At 53.4% G+C, this 21,590-nt stretch overlaps 2 protein-coding genes and 1 long non-coding RNA gene across 6 annotated transcripts in view; 1 reads left to right on the top strand and 2 right to left on the bottom strand.

Moving 5' to 3' along the window:
- dhx16 (DEAH (Asp-Glu-Ala-His) box polypeptide 16) overlaps nt 1–6,572 on the bottom strand; it is a 56,224-nt gene extending 49,652 nt beyond the window's left edge. For all 3 annotated transcript variants that reach the window (XM_072259148.1, XM_072259149.1, XM_072259151.1), the window contains exons 1-3: nt 6,489–6,572; nt 2,690–2,894; nt 1,029–1,246 (exon numbers count right to left, since the gene is read on the bottom strand). In XM_072259148.1, the coding sequence (XP_072115249.1) occupies nt 1,029–1,246; nt 2,690–2,887 (416 nt within the window). In that variant the 5' untranslated portion in view covers nt 2,888–2,894; nt 6,489–6,572. The remainder of the gene's footprint in view (nt 1–1,028; nt 1,247–2,689; nt 2,895–6,488) is intronic.
- A 3,059-nt stretch (nt 6,573–9,631) lies between these two features.
- LOC140197404 (uncharacterized) lies at nt 9,632–13,212 on the top strand. Its single transcript, XR_011885948.1, has 3 exons — nt 9,632–9,759; nt 10,805–11,065; nt 12,647–13,212. It is a non-coding gene; the product is annotated as an uncharacterized lncRNA (long non-coding RNA).
- A 5,583-nt stretch (nt 13,213–18,795) lies between these two features.
- Nucleotides 18,796–21,590, bottom strand: part of LOC140198161 (uncharacterized) — a 33,719-nt gene continuing 30,924 nt past the window's right edge. For both annotated transcript variants that reach the window (XM_072259146.1, XM_072259147.1), the window contains exon 3: nt 18,796–20,347. In XM_072259146.1, the coding sequence (XP_072115247.1) occupies nt 20,294–20,347 (54 nt within the window). In that variant the 3' untranslated portion in view covers nt 18,796–20,293. The remainder of the gene's footprint in view (nt 20,348–21,590) is intronic.

The raw sequence follows: 21,590 nt of genomic DNA, 5'->3' as shown, positions 1-21,590 counted from the left end.
ACCATTTCAATGTCGTTACTGTTCCTGCCTCCATCACCTCCTCTGGTCCCGTGTTCCTACACCATAAGGAAAATCATCGAACCTATCTACCTACACCTCCCATAATCTGTACACATCCACCAGGTGCCCCCAGCAGTTCCAAAGAAAACAGAACCGGCCTCCAGCACCTCATAACTGAACTGAGAATTCATAATTTATGAAGTTGTACCACCAACACCTCCCTGTGCTTACACTTCACGTCCTGTGCATGGACACAAGCCTCCTCTGGACTTGTAGACCAAGGACCCTTCTTCCTCAATGCGGGCCATCCCTGGATTACAAAAGCCCGCCTAATGACACCTGTATCTGTGAATGAGCTCCCCGAATATTACAAAATTCAAAAGTGCAACATATACGCATACACTGATCTCACAAACAGGAAATTGACTGTGTGACAGCGTAATGGGAAGAGCATGGGGGAGAGCGGGGGGGGAGAGTGCGGGGGGGAGGATGGGGGAGGGGGGAGGGGAGAGGGCGGGGGGAGGTGGAAAGAGCGCAGGGGGAGGTGGGGGGGGGGGGAGAGAGACACAGAGAGACAGACAGACAGACTTCTGATGTGGAAGTTACCCGATCAGGATTAAATTCTATCTGCCATTGTCCTGCTCAATTTACCAACCCATCAGTCCAAATCAATAAAAGAGTTACTTCTTTGCTCAGAAGGTGGTGTGCACATGGAGCAAGCTGTCAGAGGAAGCAGCTGAGAAGGTATTTGGATGGGAGGGCTTTACAGGGATCGGTGAACACCATGAATAAGTTTCTTTGCATGATAAGTTACTTTGTCTGTCTCTCCATCATCCCTCTTGCCCACATTCAGCCCTCTCTCCTGCCCCAACCCCATCACCATCTCCCACCACCAATCCCCTCTTGCCCCAACCTCCCTGCTGTCCTCTCACTCCTGACTTCCCAACCAACCCCTCGCCCGAGCTTTCCGCATCCTCTCGACCTGCCCACCCTCCTCCCGTAGACCCCCGCCCCCCAAAGACACTCACGCACTCTCCTCAGCCTCGCTGCCCGACGACTCGGCCCTCTTCCTGCGGAGGTGGGGCCGCTTGGCCCTGGCCTTGGACCGGTGGCGTTCCGGCTGCCCCTCGGACCCGCTGTCCTCACTCTCCTCCAGCAGCTGGTAAGTGCGGTTCTTGTGCTGCAGGGCCCGGGCCTCGCGCTCCACTGCCCGCGAGGCCTTCTCCTCCGGCGCCTTCCTGGGGATCTGGGTTGGGGAGAGGGACAGGCAGACAGCCACAGATTGGTCACCACCGGCAGACAGGCAAATCAGCCCTCCTCCCAGCGCTGGGTCTGAGAACATTGCACAGTGCAGACCATCCCTCTAACCCTTTCCTCCCACAGAACCCTCTATTGTCCTGTCATCCAAATGTTCATGTAAATATCCCTGAAGGACCCCCACCTCTGACAGAAAGCTCCACGCACCCACCATTCTGTGAAAATCACACTATTCTTTCCTCCAGCCACCTTCAAAGAACTTAAAGTATGTCTCCTGGTACTGCCTGCAAAAATGACACTGACTGTCCACTCTATGCCTCTTAAGGCTGATTTATACTTGTGTGTCAAATGTGCGCTGTAAGCACGGCGTAGCTACGCTGTACTCTACGCCAAACCTTACACCGTAGCCTAACGCGCACCTCTCCCAAAATGTAACCACGTGTTGCGGCGACGCAGACCTCAACAACTGTGATTGGTCTGCTTGGTAGCATCGCATTTCCTCCTGCGCTGCAATAGCTTCCCATTGGGCGACTGAAGGGCAGGGAAGGAACTCCGGCTGCAATGCTTTCCATAAAGCTTTACAGACCTCCAAAATTATGGAGGACCGTGTGCTTGACGCCAGTTTGTAGCCAGCTGCTACAGTCTATTGACTTCCACCTGAAGCTAAAACTCGAATGGTGATTGCCAGTCTCTGAGTTTGAGTTTCAACATGAAGAAACTCAACACAGTGGCATAGAAACCCCACCGCCAACTAGCGTTTTGGCGGTGAATGGCAGAGCGGTGCAGACACACCAACGCACATGTATAAATGCTCACTACGGCGTAGCCCACTTGCGTAAGCTAGTACGCACAAGTATAGATCAGCCTTTATTCTCCTCTATCGAGTCACTTTCCAACCCATTCTCATAAGGCATGCTCTCAGCTCCAGGCGGCATCCCGGTAAATCTCCTCTGCACCCTCTCGAAAGCCTCCACATCCTTCCCGTGATAGGGCGACTGGAACTGAAAACAATATTCCATGGGTGGACGAACCAGTTTCATAGAACTGCAAAGGTATCTCGCAGCTCCTGAACTCAAGACCCACCCACCCCTCCCCACTGCCCAAGGAATGAAGGCCAAGGCAGTATACGCCCTTTCAAGTGCCCCCTCAACCATCAGGAGCCCCCACACACCCCCAACAGAGAGTTAGAACCAATACAGGCTCTCAGACGAAACTCAGGAACACGGCATACCAGCTCCCCTCCAGGGGGCCTCGGTGGCTTCCACTACCCCCCACCACAAGAACCCCACCTCCCCGCACTGTCCCCTACACACCCCAGGAGAGCTACAGAGAGCTGCCCACTGGGTGTCTATCAAAGGGAGACCGCCATTCTGCAGACCCAACACTCCCGGTGCACCCACCCACCAACCCCCTTCCCCGCTGCTGCACTCACCTTGGCCCACAGCTCGCCGGCAAAGACGCGCACGCTGGGCGTGATGTCGATCGTGCCGGTGCCCTCCAGCCGCTGGACAAAGTCCTGGGGGTCACCGCTACGCCGGGCTGTCCCGATCAGAAACTGGGCCACGTACTTGTCACTTAGGCCCAGCAGCTGGTGCAGCTGGTCATTCACCCACTGCTCGAGGGAGGCCATGGCGGCCCTAACCGGAAAACAGGCGCAGTCAGGTCCAGCTTACAGTCACGGGCACTTTCAAAGCTCAAAGTATGTACAGTACTGTGCAAAAATCTTATGCATTGTACCGTAAGCCGCAAAAAAACCCCCCACAGATTTCATGCCATTTGTAAGTGATGATAAACCTGATTCTGATATGGGTCTCCATTGTGGACTGAAAGTGGGAAGGGGACAGGGAAAGGGGAATCATGGTTGGGAAAAGGGGAAGGGAGAAGGAAGGGAGAGGGGAGGAAGCGGGAAGTACCAGAGAGACATTCTGTAATGACCGACACACCAATTGTTTTGATTCAAATGACCTTGCCTGGTATCTCAGGGCATGGTGCGTCTCCAGCGGCCCCTGGCACTCCTTCTCTGCCATCTGTCCCACAACCTTCCCATGGTCCGCCAACCTTGCCATTCCCAATGTTCTTTGCTCCTGCCAGATTTCGCTCACGTTGACAAATACAGCTCTGTGCAAAAGTCTCAGGTACCCCCGTGCACAGTACTGCATATGTTACTGTATATTATAACTTGACATTTTGGAGGTACTTCTGCAAAATATTTATTTTATTGGGACAGCACAGTACTGCAGCAGTTAGTGTAAAGCTATTTCAGGGCCAGTGACTCGGGTTCGATTCCCACTGCTGTCTGTAAGATGCTTATACGTTCGCCCTGTGACAGAGTGGGTTTCTCCTCCGGGTGCTCCCGTTTCCTCCCACAGTCCAAATGCGTATAGAATCAGAATCAGGTTTATTATCGTGAAATTTGTTAATTTAGCAGCAGCAGTTCAATGCAGTACATCATATAGAAGAAAAAAGGTAAAAATAAATAAAGTTGTGGGGCATGCTGTGTTGGCTTTGGGAGCCTGGCGACACTTGCGGGGCTCGGCGTTGGTCGTTGACACAAAGAGACAAATTTCACTCTATGTTTCGTGGTAAAAACAATCTCTAATCTTGGAGTTATGGAAATGTCCATCAGTCAATGAATGAATCTTCCCGCATGACAATGGAAGCTCCCACCCTACCAGGGTTAATTTGGATGTTCAGCGTAACAGAGGCAGCCTGGGTCGGTTCACCCCCGCGCCTCAGGTGCACTGACTAACAGTGAATGGAGAACCTCGTCCCCGCTCCCCCCACTAACCCCAGGTCTCCCAATCTCCAGTGCAATTCTGCATGATGGATTCCGAGAGTGGGGGGCGACAGCAAAGGGCCTCGCCCCACCACACACACATCAACCCTCCCGGGGGGAAGAGTTTCAGGTCCGGCGGGGTGGGGGCTGTTCCCAGCCTGGTTTTCACCGTGACACTCCAGGGCACAAGCTCTCAGGCTAGGGATGGATTGTCTCGTCCCCCCGTCCCCCCTGTCCCCCCGTCCCACCTGTACCCCCGTCCCCGTCCCTCCTGTCCCCCCCGTTTCCTCTGTCCCCCTGTCCCACCTGTACTCCCCGTCCCCCCATCCCCGTGTCCCCCCCGTCCCCGTCCTCCCGTCCCCCTGTCCCCCGGTCCCCGTCCCCCCCATCCCTCCTGTCCCACCCGTCCCCCTGTCCCCCCGTGTCCCCGTCCCCTCTGTCCCCCCGTCCCACCTGTACCCCCCGTCCCCCCGCCCCCCCCGTCCCCGTCCTCCCGTCCCCCTGTCCCCTGGTCCCCGTCCCCCCGTCCCTCCTGTCCCCCCGTGTCCCTGTCCCTCCTGTCCCACCCGTCCCCCTGTGTCCCCGTCCCCGTCCTCTCTGTCCCCCCGTCCCACCTGTACCCCCCGTCCTCCCGTCCCTCCTGTCCCCCCCGTCCCCGTCCTCCCGTCCCCCTGTCCCCTGGTCCCCGTCCCCCCCGTCCCTCCTGTCCCCCCCGTGTCCCCGTCCCCTCTGTCCCCCCGTCCCACCTGTACCCCCCGTCCCCGTCCCCCCGTCCCCCTGTCCCACCTGTACCCCCCGTCCCCCTGTCCCCCGGTCCCCGTCCCCCCATCCCCCTGTCCCCTTCCTCCCGTCCCCCCTGTCCCCCCGTCCCCTTCCTCCCGTCCCCTCTGTCCCCCCCGTCCCCCCGTCCCCTTCCTCCCGTCCCCTCTGTCCCCCCGTCCCCGTCCTCCCGTCCCCCTGTCCCACCCGCCCCCCCGTCCCCGTCCTCCCGTCCCCCTGTCCCACCCGTCCCCCCGTCCCCGTCCTCCCGTCCCCCTGTCCCACCCGTCCCCCCGTCCCCGTCCTCCCGTCCCCCTGTCCCACCCGTCCCCCCCTCCCCTTCCTCCCGTCCCCTCTGTCCCCCCCGTCCCCCTGTCCCACCCGTCCCCCCGTCCCCTTCCTCCCGTCCCCTCTGTCCCCCCGTCCCCGTCCTCCCGTCCCCCTGTCCCACCCGTCCCCCCGTCCCCGTCCTCCTGTCCCCCTGTCCCACCCGTCCCCCCGTCCCCTTCCTCCCGTCCCCTCTGTCCCCCCCCGTCCCCCCGTCCCCCCGTCCCCTTCCTCCCGTCCCCTCTGTCCCCCCGTCCCCGTCCTCCCGTCCCCCTGTCCCACCCGTCCCCCGTCCCCGTCCTCCCGTCCCCCTGTCCCACCCGTCCCCCCCTCCCCTTCCTCCCGTCCCCTCTGTCCCCCCCGTCCCCCCGTCCCCCTGTCCCACCCGTCCCCCCGTCCCCTTCCTCCCGTCCCCTCTGTCCCCCCGTCCCCGTCCTCCCGTCCCCCTGTCCCACCCGTCCCCCCGTCCCCGTCCTCCTGTCCCCCTGTCCCACCCGTCCCCCCGTCCCCCTGTCCCACCCGTCCCCCCGTCCCCGTCCTCCCGTCCCCCTGTCCCACCCGTCCCCCCCTCCCCTTCCTCCCGTCCCCTCTGTCCCCCCCGTCCCCCCGTCCCCCTGTCCCACCCGTCCCCCCGTCCCCTTCCTCCCGTCCCCTCTGTCCCCCCGTCCCCGTCCTCCCGTCCCCTGTCCCACCCGTCCCCCCGTCCCGTCCTCCTGTCCCCCTGTCCCACCCGTCCCCCCGTCCCCTTCCTCCCGTCCCCTCTGTCCCCCCGTCCCCCCGTCCCCCCGTCCCCTTCCTCCCGTCCCCTCTGTCCCCCCGTCCCCGTCCTCCCGTCCCCTGTCCCACCCGTCCCCCCGTCCCCGTCCTCCCGTCCCCCTGTCCCACCCGTCCCCCCCCTCCCCTTCCTCCCGTCCCCTCTGTCCCCCCCGTCCCCCCGTCCCCCTGTCCCACCCCGTCCCCCCGTCCCCTTCCTCCCGTCCCCTCTGTCCCCCCGTCCCCGTCCTCCCGTCCCCCTGTCCCACCCGTCCCCCCGTCCCCGTCCTCCTGTCCCCCTGTCCCCACCCGTCCCCCCGTCCCCTTCCTCCCGTCCCCTCTGTCCCCCCCGTCCCCCCGTCCCCCCGTCCCCTTCCTCCCGTCCCCTCTGTCCCCCCGTCCCCGTCCTCCCGTCCCCCTGTCCCACCCGTCCCCCGTCCCCGTCCTCCCGTCCCCCTGTCCCACCCGTCCCCCCGTCCCCGTCCTCCTGTCCCCCTGTCCCACCCGTCCCCCCCGTCCCCTTCCTCCCGTCCCCCCTGTCCCCCCGTCCCCCCTGTCCCCCCGTCCCCCCATCCCACCTGTACCCCCCGTCCCTCCTGTCCCCCTCCCCTCTCACCTCGCTCCGCTGCACACTTCCCGACTTTAGGCCACAACTCACTCCCCTCCGGCAGCAACTCTGACCTATCACCCGGAAGCAAAGTGGACGCGAGAAAACTCTGGCCGCAGCGCCCCCTCCGCTCCGGATGACCGCGCGCAAACGGTAGCCGCAGCGCCCCCTACGCTCGGGAAGACAGATTGTAGCCGCAGCGCCCCCTACGCTCGGGAAGACAGATTGTAGGTCGCAGCGCCCCCTACGCTCGGGAAGACAGATCGTGACCGCAGCGGCCGTCTGCAGCGCCCCCCTCCGCTCGGGAAGACAGACCGTGGCCACAGCTCCCCCTCTGCTCTGGAGGACAGAGTGGAGATGGTGGCCGCAGCGCCTCCCTCTGCTCTGGAGGACTATTGCAGATAGTGGCCACAGCGCCTCCCCCGCTCCGGAGGACCGTTGCAGATGGTGGCGGCAGAGCCACCCACAAATTCCCCCCACCCACCCACCTTCCTCTATTCCCCACTCCAAACTTCCACTTCTTCTCACCTGGGTCCCCTCCTCCTTCCCTTTCTGCTACTGTCCACCCTCCTTTCCTATCTCCAGCTCTTGACCTTTCCCACCCAGCTGGCTTTACCGATCACATTCCGGCCAGACTCTTCTTTCCCTCCCCACCTTTTTATTCTGGTGTCTTTCCCCATCCTTATCAGTCCCAAAGAAGGGTATCATCCCAAAACATTGACTGTTCAATCTTTTCCGTAGATGCTGCCTTATCTGCTGAGTTCCAACATTTTGTGTGTGTTGCTTATAACAGAGGTTGTTTAGTCAGTCAGCAATAACATCAACCTTTAAACCTCTTGGTTTAAAAAAGTCTAGATTAGCTTGCACATTCAGAATCAAATTTTTATCGCACAAGTACTCATACAAGTACCAGGGAAATGGGGAAACAAACTTACTTGCAGCAGCATCACAAGCACATTGTGCTCTTTCTCATAAAAATGATGTATAATCTTTAACTTATATTTTTCTTATGAGCAACTTTCTTTCTCATTTTGTTTTACGGCTGCGTGGACCAACCATCAGTCTGAGCAGGAAAATTTTACGTGGCCTCAAAACTGTGTGGCATTTTACATGTTTAACGGTTGCAAACATTCCAGCTGCGTGGCAACAAAGGCTATGTGCTCGGGAGCATTTCTGTTACGGTGTGGCCGTGCGCCCGCGCAGCGTCGAGGGAACGGAGCTTATGTCACATGCCTGTGATGCAGCTGTGAGAATAAACCTGACTTTTGTCATTAGAACCACAACAGTCAGAAGAAAAACATTAATTATATATCAATTATACAAACATTTCTTGTGAATGTCATGTGCCTGTGATGGTGTAAGTAAGGTTTTCATTGTACAAGTGGATTTCTACATATGACAGTAAACTTGACTTTGACTTTAATGATACAAGAGTTACAACAAAAATTGCCCACAGTGTTGCTAACCGAGGAGGTGATTTGGGTTGTGCTGCTTGGTTCAAGAACCAAATTATTGAAGGGAAGTAGCTGTTCCTGAACCTGGTTTGTGGGACTTCAGGTTTCTGCAGATGGGGAACACACCACACATCACACACACAATGAAGGAAGGAACTGAGCAGGTCAGGCAGCATCTATTAGTTAAAGTTAAACTCTGTCCGGAGCCTTATAGGCTCATCAGGCCGGTGCTTATGCTGGTTTCTGTGGTGTGAAGCAACTGAGAGTATGAGACTTCCCCCCACCCCCCCCCCACCCGGATAGGACGCCAGTCTATCGCGAGGTTAACCCCCAGCATTTTGCTGGTACCCATTTTCATCTGGGTGGGACTGGAGCAGTGTGGGGTTAACACGCTGCCTCGGCTGGGGCTTGAACTCACAACCTTCAGATCGCTAGTCCAACACCTTAACCACTTGGCCACGCACCTCACAGGCAGCATCTATAGAAGGGAATAAAGACTTTTTAGGCCAAGGCCATTCATCAGGACTGGAAAGGCAGGATCTTCCAGTGTTACCCATTTCAATTGGTCTTCCCATTCACATTCCAAGATCTTGGTCCATGGCCTCCACTGCTGCCACAATGAGGCCAAACTCAGCTGGAGGACCAACACCTCATATTCCATCTGTGTAGCCTCTGGCCAGATGGATTCCACCAACTTCCGGTATCTTCTTCCCCTCCCAACTTCTCTCTTTAACCAATCCCCGTTCTGGTTCCCCTCTCACCACCTCTCTTCTCCTCACCTGCCAATCACCTCCCTCTGGTGCCCCTCCTCCTTCCCTTCCCCCCTTGGTCCACTCTACTCTCCTATCAGATTCCTTCTTCCTCAGCCCTTTGCCTCTTCCACCTATCCCTTCTGAGCTCCACACATCAAAGTTGCTAGTGAACGCAGCAGGCCAGGCAGCATCTGTAGGAAGAGGTGCGGTCGACGTTTCAGGCCGAGACCCTTCGTCAGGATTTCTGAGACCCTTCTGAGCTTATTACTTAATCCCCCCCCACCTTCCCCTCACCTGGTCTCACCTATCATCTACCAGCTTGTAGTCCTCCCCCTCCCCTCGCCCTCTTTTTCTGGCTTCTTCCCTTTTCCTTTCCTATCCGATGAGAGGTTTCGACCGGAAAAACTGACTCTTTATTCCCCTCTGGAGATGCTGCCTGAGTTGTGCCTCTTGCCCCGGGGTTGAAGGGAGCAGAGCAGAGAAATTCAGGTCAAGAGGGCAGGGGAGAGGCCTGGGGAAGTGTGAGATTGGACCAAGTGAATCAAATATGCGTCATCATATCCTTAAAGCAACTGCTGACCATGTCCCTCAGATTCCTGTCTTCAAACCCACAAAAGCACTCCCCAATCCACAGCACTTATTTACACTGAAATTGTCAGGAGCTGAGCAAATTCCTTATCATCGTAAACTCAGGCATGCCAAGCATTCAATCTCCACCACCGCATCCCCCCCCCCCCTTGCTCGGCTCCCCTGCCTATATATGGACTGGTCAGAGCCCTGCAGTAATGGCCTCTGGGCTGCAAGGGAGGGCACCGCTGTGGCTCTGCAGGCTCAGGGCTGTGGTGATTTGACTTTTTTTTAAAAAGTTGTACATTTTCTTCTCTAAAAGGCCAAATTTGGAAATGAAGTTTGTACGGGGCACATCTGAGGAAACAGGATGGCCAGAGAGTTTAACATCCCCCCTCCTCGCCTCCTGCGATCAGAGCTGATAAGCGTGACATGGCTCTCTCATGTGCACTCTTGCAGAGCTGTCGGGTGCTCAGGAAGACGGGAGGTGTGGGAGGAAAGGGCTGGGTAAGTACGCCGGCCGGTATGAGGGGTGGGGGAAATCCCTGGCACCGAGCCACGTCGAGCCGAGCTCACCCGCTGCAACGTGAGACGATCAAAACAGCTCCTTCAGAAGCAGGAACACACAGAGGATTTAAACACTTCTTCCCCCGCTACGTGAGACCATGAGGCCACCAGGCATAGAAGCAGAAATTGGCCATTCGGCCCATCGAGTCTGCTCCACCATGGCTGGTTTATCATTCCTCTCAACCCCATTCTCCTGTCTTCTCCCCATAACCTTCTACACCCTGACTAATCAAGAACCAAACAACCTCTGCTTTAAATATACCCAATGACTTGGCCTCCACAGCTGTCTGTGGCAATGAATGCCACAGATTCAGCACCCCTTGGCTAAACAAATCCCTCCTCATCTCAGTTCCATGGTCAGAGATCCCCACCGACCAGGCCGTGCTCTCTTCTCACAGCTGCCATCAGGTAGAAGGTACAAGAGCCTCGGGACTCACACCACCAGGTTCAAGAGCAGTTACTACCCCTCAACTATCAGGCTCTTGACCAGAGGGGAGAACAACACTCACTTGCCCGTCCATCGAGATGTTCCCATAACTAATGGTCTCGCTTTAAGGACTTCATGTTTCCATTTGCACAGTTTGTTGTCTTCTGCACTCTGATTGATCTTTCAGTGATCCTGTTATATTTACTATTCTATAGATTTGTTCAGTCGGCCCATAGGAAAGTGGATTTCAGGGTTGTTTATGGTGATATGTATTTGTATATGGTGATATGTATTTGTTTATGGTGATATGTATTTGTATATGGTGACGTGTATTTGTATATGGTGACATGTATCTGTATATGGTGATATGATTTGTATATGGTGACATGTATTTGTATATGGTGACATGTATTTGTATATGGTGATATGTATGTACTTTGATAATAACATATACTTTGAACCTTTTCTAAAGGGACATTCTTGTATTCTCAGGCTGTGCCCTCTGGTCCTAGATGCCCCCACTAATGGAAGCATCTTTTCTATATTCGCTCTATCCAGGCCTTTCAATATTTGGTTTGTTTCAATGAGATACCCCACTGGTTCTTCTAAACTCCATCTGGTACGGGCCCGGAGCCATCAAATGCTCCCCTTTCACCGCAGTGATAACAACTTCACAGCCCTCTTGAAAGGCAAAGGCCATCTGCCCCCCGGGTGCGATGACTTCTCACGGACGGCTGACCCCTGTGTTGAGACTGGTTCTAGATGCCCCCAGCTAGGGGTCGCATTCGCCCTGTCAAGGCTGTTTAGGTTCTTCTGAAGGTGAGTAACCCCTCCAAAGGTGGTGGGGGCCAATACGATAGAGGCATTCAGGAGCCTCTTAGACCGGCCCTTGAATCTCCAGGAAGCTGAAGGGTGGAAGGTGGAAGGATTGCAGGGAGAAGGACAGAAGGAAGGGAGGGTGGAAGGGTGGAACGATGAGAAGGGGAAGGATGGGAGGATGGAAGGGAGGGGGGAAGATGGAAGGATGGGAGGGGGGAAGGATAGGTGGGTGGATGGTGGTAGGTAGATGGTGGAGGGTGGAAGGTGGAAGGATGGAAGGGTAGAAGGGTGGAAAATGTTTTTATTGGCAGTACTGCACTTTCTCTTTGAGTGTTCTGTACTGTTGTCATATGAATGCAATGCCCTGCATAATGAATTGATCTGTATAAACAGTATGCAAGACCAGCTTTTCTCTGTCTCCCTCACTTTCCACTTTCTGCAGGGATCGCTCCCTAGGTGACTCCTTTCTCCATTCGTCCCTCGCCACTGATCCCCCTCTGGCACTTACCCTTGCAAGCAGAACAAGGGCCATACCTGCCCCTACACCTCCTCCCTCACTACCATTCAGGGCCCTAAACAGTCCTTCCAGGTGAGGTGACACTTCACTTGTTGGTCTGTTGGGTCAATTACTGTATCTGGTGCTCCCGGTATAGCCTCCTGCATATCGATGAGACCTGATGTAGGTTGGGAGACCGCTTCGCCGAGCACATTCCCTCCATGCACCACAAAAAGTGGGGATCTCCCAATGGCCACCCATTTCAATTCTTCTTCCCATTTTCATTCCGACATGTCAGTCCATGGTCTCCTCTACTGCTGTGATGAGGCCACACTCAGGATGGAGGAGCAACAGCTTATATTCTGTCTGGGTAGCCTCCAAACTGATGGCAAGAACATCGATTCCTCAAACTTCTGGTAATAGCCCGTCCTCTCCTTCACCATACCCCATTCCCATTTCCCTCTCTCACCTTCTCTCCTTGCCTGCCCATCACCTTCCTCTGGTTCTCCTCTCCCTTCCCTTTCTCCTCCGGTCATCTGCCCTCTCCTATCAGATTCCCCCTCCTCCAGCCCTTTACCTCTTTCACCAATCAACTTCCCAGCTCTTTACTGCACCCCTCCTCCTCTCCTGGTTTCACCTATCACCTACCACCTTGTACGTCTTCCCCTCCCCCCACCTTCTTAGTCTGACTCCTTCCCAGTCCCGATGAAGGATCTCGGACCAACGTGGACTGGCTACTCTTTTCCACAGATGCCTGCTGAGTTCCCCCCGGCGTTTTGTGTGTGTGTGTGTGTGTGTGTGTGTGTGTGTGTGTGTGTTGCTTTGGATTTCCAGTGTCTGCAGATTGTCTTTTGTTTAAGCTTTTCACTCTTACCTCAGTACGTGTGACAATAATAAACCAATATTGTGGGCCAGAGGGCCCATTTCTGTGCTGTACCGTCAATGTCATAGAATTCTGACCAGGGCCCCAGAACATGAAAACGGTTACTGTTCCTCGCTCTACTGAAGATGCCTGACAAGGTAAATCGGTTTATTATTGTGGGGAGGGACAGTGTAAAGCTTTGTTTTGCATGTCACCATTACAGATCATTTCATCACACCAGTACGTCGCAACGGAAAGCAATAGGAGAATGCAGAATGAAGTGTTGCAGTTAGAGGCATTAGGACCAGGCGGCACTGCTACGGGAACGCTCCGAGCACTGGAAGATTTCATGACTGAAAGGCCGACAGATTTGTTGAATGAAATGTATGAATGCCGGGTAACACAGGAGGAAACTGCTGAAAAAATTTGGTGGAAGGAAAAGTGGCCATTGACCAGCGCGTGACGTTCACGATGGAAAGACAAAAGTTTTGACGGGGTCTGTTAGAACTCAGATTGAAGGCAGATGGAAGAACGCGATTGCCCAGGTCATACGACTGGGCACAGGGTGATGACAATGGCAGGTTTCAGAGACACAGCATTCTGCAGAACCCGGCAGTCTGGAGCAACTCACACCCATGCCGTGGAACTGCTGTTCAGTGTCAAAACGAGTTATTTACTTTCTGTTTCCTTCATTTGTGTTCTTTGTTCTTTCTTACTTACAGAAGATTGAGTCGGTAATTGTTATTTCTCTGTTAAGAAACTTAATAAAGCAAGATTTAGGCTTCATTCTTGACTTGCAAAGTGCCTTCTGGACAATACCATCTGCACATGGGACAGAGCAGAGGAGACCGAGAGGTGATCTGATCAAGGTGAATTAAATTATGTGGGGCATAGATAGGGAGAAAGCACCCGCCTCTTTCCCCAGGGTTGGTCTTCCACTCCCTCGCACTACCTGCTGTCGGAGGAAATTTGAGGTCCCCTGGGATCCACATTGCAAGGATTGATTGGTGAGGCTCGTGGCTGTGGATTCATTTTGGGGGACTTTGTGGTTCATGTTTCTGGATTCTGGTTACTCCTTTCTTTAAAAAACTGTTTTTGAGCAGCTTGATCAGGGTGATCGATGAGGATTGGGGCGCTTCGGTGAAGACTGGCTCCGCAGTCTGCATTCGGCTGGCGGAGCGGAGCTGAACTGAACTAGACTGAATACTCCTGGACTCCTGGTCTGACGTTGATATCCTCTGTGTTTTTCGCTCACTCTTTGCTGTTTATGCAATTTGTTCTTTTTCTTCACGCGTTGGGTCTTCGAAGTTTTTCTTTGAATGGGTTCCATGTTTTTTTTTTGTTTCGTGCTGTCTGCCGGAGGTGGAATCTCGGGGTTGTGTTCTGTATACACACTTCGAAAATAAATCTACTTTGAATCTTTTAATCAAGATCTCAAGGGCTTAGATTTCAGTTGAGGGGGAGAAATTGAAGAGCAAACTTTTTTACACAGAGAATGGGACAAACACTCAGTGGCCACCCTAATAGGCACACCTGCTCGTTAATGCAAATACATAATCAGCCAATCACGTGGCAGCAATTCAATGCTTAAAAGCATGCGGACATGGTCAAGAGGTTCAGACCAAAGATCAGAATGGGGAAGAGAATCCTGCCCCTGTCTGTAAGGGGTATGTTAGTTTTTCCCCTGACCGCCTGAGTTTGCTCCAGGTGCTCAGCTTTCCTCCCACACTCTAAAGATCCGCTGGTTAATAGGGCATATGTGTGTAACTGGGTCGCGCAGGCTCATTGGACCAGAAGGGTCTATTAACCGTGCTGTATCTTGAATTAAAATTTATAAAAGTAAATGTGATCTAAATGACTTTGACTGTGGAGTGATTGCTGGTGCCAGATGGGGTGGTTTGAGGATCTCAGAAGCTGCTGATCTCCTGGGATTTTTCACACACAAGGGAGAAAAAAACCAGAGGACATGGGTTAAGGTTGAGGGGGAAAAGTTTAAAGGGAACATTTGGGGGGACTTCTTCACACAGAGAGTGGTGGGAGTATGGAATGAGCTGCCAGACGAGGTGGTAAATGCGGGTTCTTTTTTAACATTTAAGAATAAATTGGACAGATACATGGATGGGAGGTGTATGGAGGGATATGGTCCGTGTACAGGTCAGAGGGACTAGCCTGAAAATGGTTCGGCACAGCCAAGAAGGGCCAAAAAGGCCTGTTTCTGTGCTGTAGTTTCTATGGTTCTATGGTCTCTAGAGTTTACAGAGAATGGTGTGGAAAAACAATAAACATCCAGTGAGCGGCGGGTCTGTGGGAGAAAACCCATTGTTAGTGAGAGAGGTCGGAGGGGAATGGCCAGACTGGTTCAAGCTGACTGAAACTCCATTAACCACGCGTTACAACAGCGGTGTGCAGAAGAGCATCTCTGAACACACAACATATCGAACCTTGAAGTGGACGGGCTACAGCAGCAGAAGATCATGAACACACACTCAGTGCTCACTTTATTAGGCTACTGCTATACCTAACAAAGCGGCCACTGTGTATGTCGAGTAGGTGGACAGAAGGAGATTTATTCATTTTTATTTGGAAATATGGTGTGGAACAGGCCAATGAGCCAAGCTGCCCAGCAACCCACCAATTTAATCCCAGTCTAATCACGGGACAACTTACAATGACCAATCAACCTACTAACCGGTACGCCTTTGGACTGCGGGGGGAACCGGAACACCCAGAGGAAACCCCCGCAGTCACGGGGAGAACGTACAAACCTCCTTGCCGAAAGTGCGGAATTGAACTCTGACATTCCGGGCTGTAATAGCGTTGTGCTGACCTCTACAATACCCTGGGCGTACACGAGACAGTTGGGCGGGTACACGGATTGGACAGGTTTAGAAAGTGATGGGCCAAACACTGGCAAGTGGGTCTAGCTGGGATGGAGCACCTTGGTCAGCATGGAACGGACGGGCCGAGCGGTTGCCTCCCTACTGTGACAGTCAAGCTCCCATTCTGTTCCCTGCTGCAGGCACTACACTCTCACTGCTAGCAACACATTGATTCACTGGACTAGGGCTGATGCCTGACTGCTCCAGAGACCCGGGTCCCCTCCCCACCTCGTCAGCTGTCACAGTTCCAGGCAGATGTGATAAGCCGGGAAAACACATCACTCCTTTATGACGGAGAAACTTTCAATATTCATTAACCTCTCTCACACTTATGACCTTTCTCAGGAAAGGCATGAACGGGGGAAAACATGTACAATTTCCCACAAGAATCATTGCAATTGGACATCTTTAGACCGGGAGAGACGGGGGCGTGCATGCATGTGTGTCGACCCTCCTTCCTCTCCCCCTGCCTCTTCATTCTGGCATCTTCCCCCTTCCTTTCCAGTCCTGACGAAGGGGAACCCTGCCTGAAACATCGACTGTACTCTTTTCCATAGACACTGCCCACCTGCTGAGATCCTCCAGCATTTTGTGCGTGTTGCTTTGCATTTCCAGCATCTGCAGAATTTTCGTGTTTACTATATTGTGTGTGTGTGTGTGTGTGTGTGTGTGTGTGTGTGTGTGTGTGTGTGTGTGTGTGTGTCTGTCTGTCTGTCCCAGCATGTGCATATGGTCTGTACGTTCTCCTTGTGACCCCACGGGTTCCCCCCCCCCCCGGGTACTTTGGTTTCCACGTACATCCGACAGTTGTGTGGGTCAGTGGGACCCCCCCCCCCTTGTCTTTCTTCTTGGGCCCTTCTATATATTGGCGAGACAAGGGGGGGGGACCCAGAGGATGGGCAAGGGGTATAGTGAGAGGGACAGAGGGAGAAAAAGGAGAGAGAGAAAGAATGTGTGTATATAAATAAATAACGGATGGGGTACGAGGGGGAGGTGAGGCATTAGCGGAAGTTAGAGAAGTCGATGTTCATGCCATTAGGTTGGAGGCTACCCGGACGGAATATAAGGTGTTGTTCCTCCAACCTGAGCGTGGCTTCATCTTTGCAGTAGAGGAGGCCGTGGATAGACATGTCAGAATGGGAATGGGATGTGGAATTAAAATGTGTGGCCACTGGGAGATCCTGCTTTCTCTGGCGGACAGAGCGTAGGTGTTCAGTGAAACAATCTCCCAGTCTGCGTCTCGCCAATATATAGAAGGGCCTCAGGCCTCGCCAATATAGAGAAGAATACCCCTTGCCCATCCTCTGGGTCCCCCCCTACCTTTTCTTTCTCCCTAGGCCTCCTGTCCCATGATCCTCTCATATCCCTTTTGCCAATCAACTGTCCAGCTCTTGGCTCCATCCCTCCCCCTCCTGTCTTCTCCTATCATTTCGGATCTCCTGCTCCCCCTCCCACTGTCAAATCCCATACTAGCTCTTCCTTCAGTTAGTCCTGACGAAGGGTCTCGGCCCGAAACGTCGACTGTACCTCTTCCTAGAGATGCTGCCCGGCCTGCTGCGTTCACCAGCAACTTTGATGTGTGTTGCTTGAATTTCCAGCATCTGTAGATTTCCTTGTGTTTGCCTTTTTAAAGGACATATCACCATATAGAGTCTGGGAGGAGTTGAGGGAAAGGCGGATGAGGTGCTGGAGGACTGGAGGAGAGCTAATGTTGTTCTGATTTTGAAGAAAGGCTCTAAGAATAAGCCGGGAAATTATAGCCCGGTGATTCTGACATCAGTTGTGGGAAAGTTATTGGAAGGTGTTCAAAGGGACCAGATACATAAGCATTTAGATAGACTGGACTAATGAAGGATAGTTAGCATGGTTTTGTGTGTACTAAATCGTGTCTAACCAATGTTACAGAGTTTTTCAAGGAAGTTACCAGGAGATTTAATGAAGGCACGGCAGTGGATGTAGTCTATAGGGGCCTTAGTAAGGCATTTGACAGGGTCCTGCACCAGAGTCTGGTCAAGAAGGTTCAGTCGCTCAGCATTCGGGATGAGGTAGTAAATTGGATTAGATGTTGGCTTTGTGGGAGAAGACAGACAGGGTAGTAGAGGGTTGCCTCTGTGATTGCAGGTCCGTGACTAGTGGTGTGCCACAGGGATCGGTGCTGGGTCCTCTAACATCTACATCAACAATCTGGATGAAATAATGTGGTGAGAACAGGTGTGATGGTGTTGCTTAAGGGACATTTAGACAGACACATGAAAAGGCAAGGTATGTATCAAGTATCATGAGCAATTTGGGGCCCCTTTTCTAAGAAAGATGTGCTGACACTGGAGAGGGTTCAGAGAAGGTTCACCAAAATGATTCCAGGATTGAACGGCTTGTGATATGAAGAATGAGGGGTGACCTTATTCAAATCTATCGAATGGTGAAAGGCCTCAGTAAAGTGGATGTGGAGACGAAGTTTCCGATGGTGGGGGAGTCTAAGACCAGAGGACACAGCCTCATAATAGAGGGCTGTCCTTTTAGAATGGAGATGAGGAGGAGGAATTTCTTTCGCCAGAGAGTGGTGAATCTGTGGAATTCTTTGCCACAGGTGGCTGTGGAGGCCAAGTCTTTATGTATATTTAAGGCAGAGGTTGATAGATTCTAGATTGGTCAGGGGGAGAAGGCAGGAGATTGGGGCCGAGAGGAAAAATGGATCAGCCATGAAGAAATGGTGGAGCAGACTTGATGGGCCAAATGGCCTAATTCTGCTCCTGATGGTCTCATTTGCAGGCAGATAGAATTAGCTCAACTTGGTATCATGCCTGATGCTTATATTGTGGGCCAAAGGGCCTGTTCTGATATTGTACTGTTTGATGTTGCTTGTTACTCCAATACCTGGACTTCAGCTGCCCTTGAACCAGTTACAAAACTTTATTGAGGTTCATGTGTGAATACACTTCCAAGGAGGATGCGGCTGTGGCAGCTGAATTGTTGGCATGCATCGTTTAACCACTCACACCAAACTCATAATAAAAACTCACATTCACACCACACAAAATCTACTGTAAAGTTTATATTAAAAAAAAACACATACAATCTGGAGCTTGTAAACTGGGAGACGGGAATGTCTTGTATGGACTGGAAGACTGCATCTGGGAGCGGGGAGGGGTGTTTTTTTTTAGGAAATCTCATATCCTGACAGTGATCCTGGGACCAGCCAGTTGTCACGGATTATCCCGTGCAGTGCCTCTGATTAACAGGAGCCGGGTGGCATTCCACTTCCAGGCAGAGGAGATGCATGACTAGAAGGTGGGACAATTCCCAGGATTATTCTGAGGGATTGTGTCTGAATGACTTGGGGGGGGGGGGGGAGAGAGAGGAGGGAGAGGAGGGAGAGGAGGGAGAGGGGAGAGAGGGGAGAGAGGGGAGAGAGGGGGGAGAGGGGGGAGAGGGGGGAGAGGGGGGAGAGGGGGGAGAGGGGGGAGAGGGGGGAGAGGGGGGAGAGGGGGGAGAGGGGGGAGAGGGGGGAGAGGGGGGAGAGGGAGAGAGAGGGAGAGAGAGGGAGAGAGAGGGAGAGAGAGGGAGAGAGAGGGAGAGAGAGGGAGAGAGAGAGAGAGAGAGGGAGAGAGAGGGAGAGAGAGGGAGAGAGAGGGAGAGAGAGAGAGAGAGAGAGAGAGAGACAGACAGACAGACACCAACATACTCACTGATGCCCAGTGGGAGGTGAGGGTTGGGGAAAGCCCTGTCATTTTGGGGGAAGAATTCCTGAGTCGGAGGTACCGTTGGATGTGTTTCCTCGCACACTGATTGCTTTTCACCAGGACCGGTCATCCCAGGATGGACAAGTAGCTGGAATTGTTACATCCTCCTCCGAATGAAGGGACGTCCTTTTAGAACCCAGAGGAGGAGGGATTTCCTCAGCCAGAGGGAGGTGACTCTGTGGGACACGTTGTCACAGAGGGCTGTGGAGGCAGAGATCGAGGAGGTTTGTGATTGGTAAGGGGGTTAAGGTTTACGGAGGGCAGGCTGGAGAAGCAAGTTAGAAAGAAATATCAGGCATGATTGCATGGCAGGGCAGATTCGATGGGCTGAATGGCTAATTCTAATCCTATGTATTATAGTCTTATGGCTCCTCCTTGTTTTCCCAGTTCCCAAAATGCTGTGCAGAAAGACAGGGAAGATGAAGGAATTAGGGTTGGAAAATCCCGGGGGAGGCTGGCCCAGGGTCTCCAAGCCTTCTTTGCGGTGAGCAGGGTCGTAAACCGATGGCAGGAAGTAAGAGAATGGCAGGCTCGCTCCAGGATGGCCAGCGACCCAGTTGTGATGTTGGAGAGGTCCTGCCCATGTCCGAAATACACTGGGAATTCTGAACCTTCCGACAGCGCAGATGAGGTCCAGGTCTGGACCGTACCAGGCCTCCGTCGCCCTTACTTCACCCTCACCCGGGTCTGTGGGGGTGCGGGGGGGGCCTTCTCCTTTGCAAGAAGGTTGGGATATTCACTTCTGCCCAGTGTCCTGTCTCCCCACGGAGAGAAACCCTGTCACAATACAGCACGCACCCTTGTTTACACACGAGGGGAGGAATAAATATTATTGACATACCAAATCCCCCTTCACTTGCGCACGCACACACACACATCACCATGGCAACTGTTCTTCCTGCAGGAGCCTACGTTCTTCAAGAACTTCATATAATCCGGCATGTGAAGCTAGGAAAAAGGATTTGGCATTTGGGAAGTTACGTTCGGGCGAGGAACCGCAGTGGTCCCCTAACAGTATAAACACACAATGTCCGTTCTCTCCGGCTGTGGTCACAAGTTCCACTTGCCCTGGTGGAGATGTGCGTTCCTGAGAAAAGCACCCAGAGGAAGCGAAGCACCTCGACAGAGGCATCCACTGCAGGCCCAGTGAACGGAAGGGAAACCCCAAAGGCTCCTGGGTTGTTATCTTTGTTCTCGTTGGGTATGTGGTCCTCAGCAGCTTACGAGACTTAAAGCAGAGTTCAGTGGCATTTACGGAAGTCGAGCGTCGGGTGGCGGACGTCCAACATCACCTGCAGCTCTCGTCTGTGAAGGGAAGGGAAGGGAAAAACAACATGGATTACGGGAGGAAGGAAGTGTGTGGAGTTGATGGAAGGAGGCTCGTTGCCAGGGCTCAATCAACAAAGGCAGCAACTCCCATCCGCAGAGCAACTTTAACAATGAAACTGTTTCCAAGGCACAGACGCATCATCGTGACTGCAGGTCATGTAAATCAGCCAAGATCTTATGACGTCTCGGAGCATCAGCTGACTGTATTCGCTTCCCTGCTGCCTGAGAAAGGCAGACACCATTATCAACACAACTCTCACCCTGGGCAGATGGACTTCGACACAGATAAGTGTGAGGTGGTTCATTTTGGTAGGTCAAATTTGAAGGCAGAATATAATATAAATGGTAAGACTCTTGGCAGTGTGGAGGATCAGAAGGATCCTGGGGTCCGTGTCCATAGGACACTCAAAGCTGCTGAGCAGGTTGACAGTGTTGTTAAGAAGGAGTACTGCATGTTGGCCTTCATCAAGCGTGGGATTGAGTTCACGAGCCGTGAGGTAATGTTACAGCTCTTTAGGACCCTGGTCAGACCCCACGTGGAGTACTGTGCTCAGTTCTGGTCACTTCACTACAGGGAGGATGTGGAAGCCATAGAATGGGGTGCAGAGGAGATTTACAAGGATGTTGCCTGGATTGGAGAGCATGCCTTATGAGAATAGGTTGAGTGAACTCGGCCTTTTCTCCTTGGAGCGACGGAGGATGAGAGGTGACCTGATAGAGGTGTATGAAATGATTAGGGGCATTGATCATGTGGATAGTCAGAGGCTTTTTCCTAGGCTGAAGCAGATACACAATGGGGTCTTTTAAGAGACTCTTAGATAGGTACATGGAGCTTGTCGAGGGCTATGTGCTAGGCAGTTTCTAGAGTAGGTTACACGGTTGACACAACACTGTGGGCCGAAGGGCCTGTAATGTGCTGTAGCTGTCTGTCTGTGGGCATTCCCTCTTCACCCCCCACCCCACCCATCAGGCAGAAGTTAGAAAAGCTCGAGGACACCAGGCTCAAGCACAGCTTCTATCCTTGACGGGACCCCTTGTACAATTCAGATGAACTGCTGACCTTCCAGTCTACCTTGTCCTGGCTCTTGCACATTGTCTGCAAGTGTGACACTTCTCCCTTTCACATGACCTTGCGTGCTTCAGTATGGACTGGTCAGCCTGGTGGCAAGCAAACCATGAACACGAGATGTTACAGCACACACAAAACGCTGCAGGGACC

This window comes from Mobula birostris, chromosome 5, assembly GCF_030028105.1.
Source record: "Mobula birostris isolate sMobBir1 chromosome 5, sMobBir1.hap1, whole genome shotgun sequence".
NCBI classification, from domain to species: Eukaryota; Metazoa; Chordata; class Chondrichthyes; order Myliobatiformes; family Myliobatidae; genus Mobula; species Mobula birostris.
The sequence above is the reverse complement of the archived record's forward strand: the minus strand, read 5'-3'. Positions and strand labels throughout refer to the sequence as shown.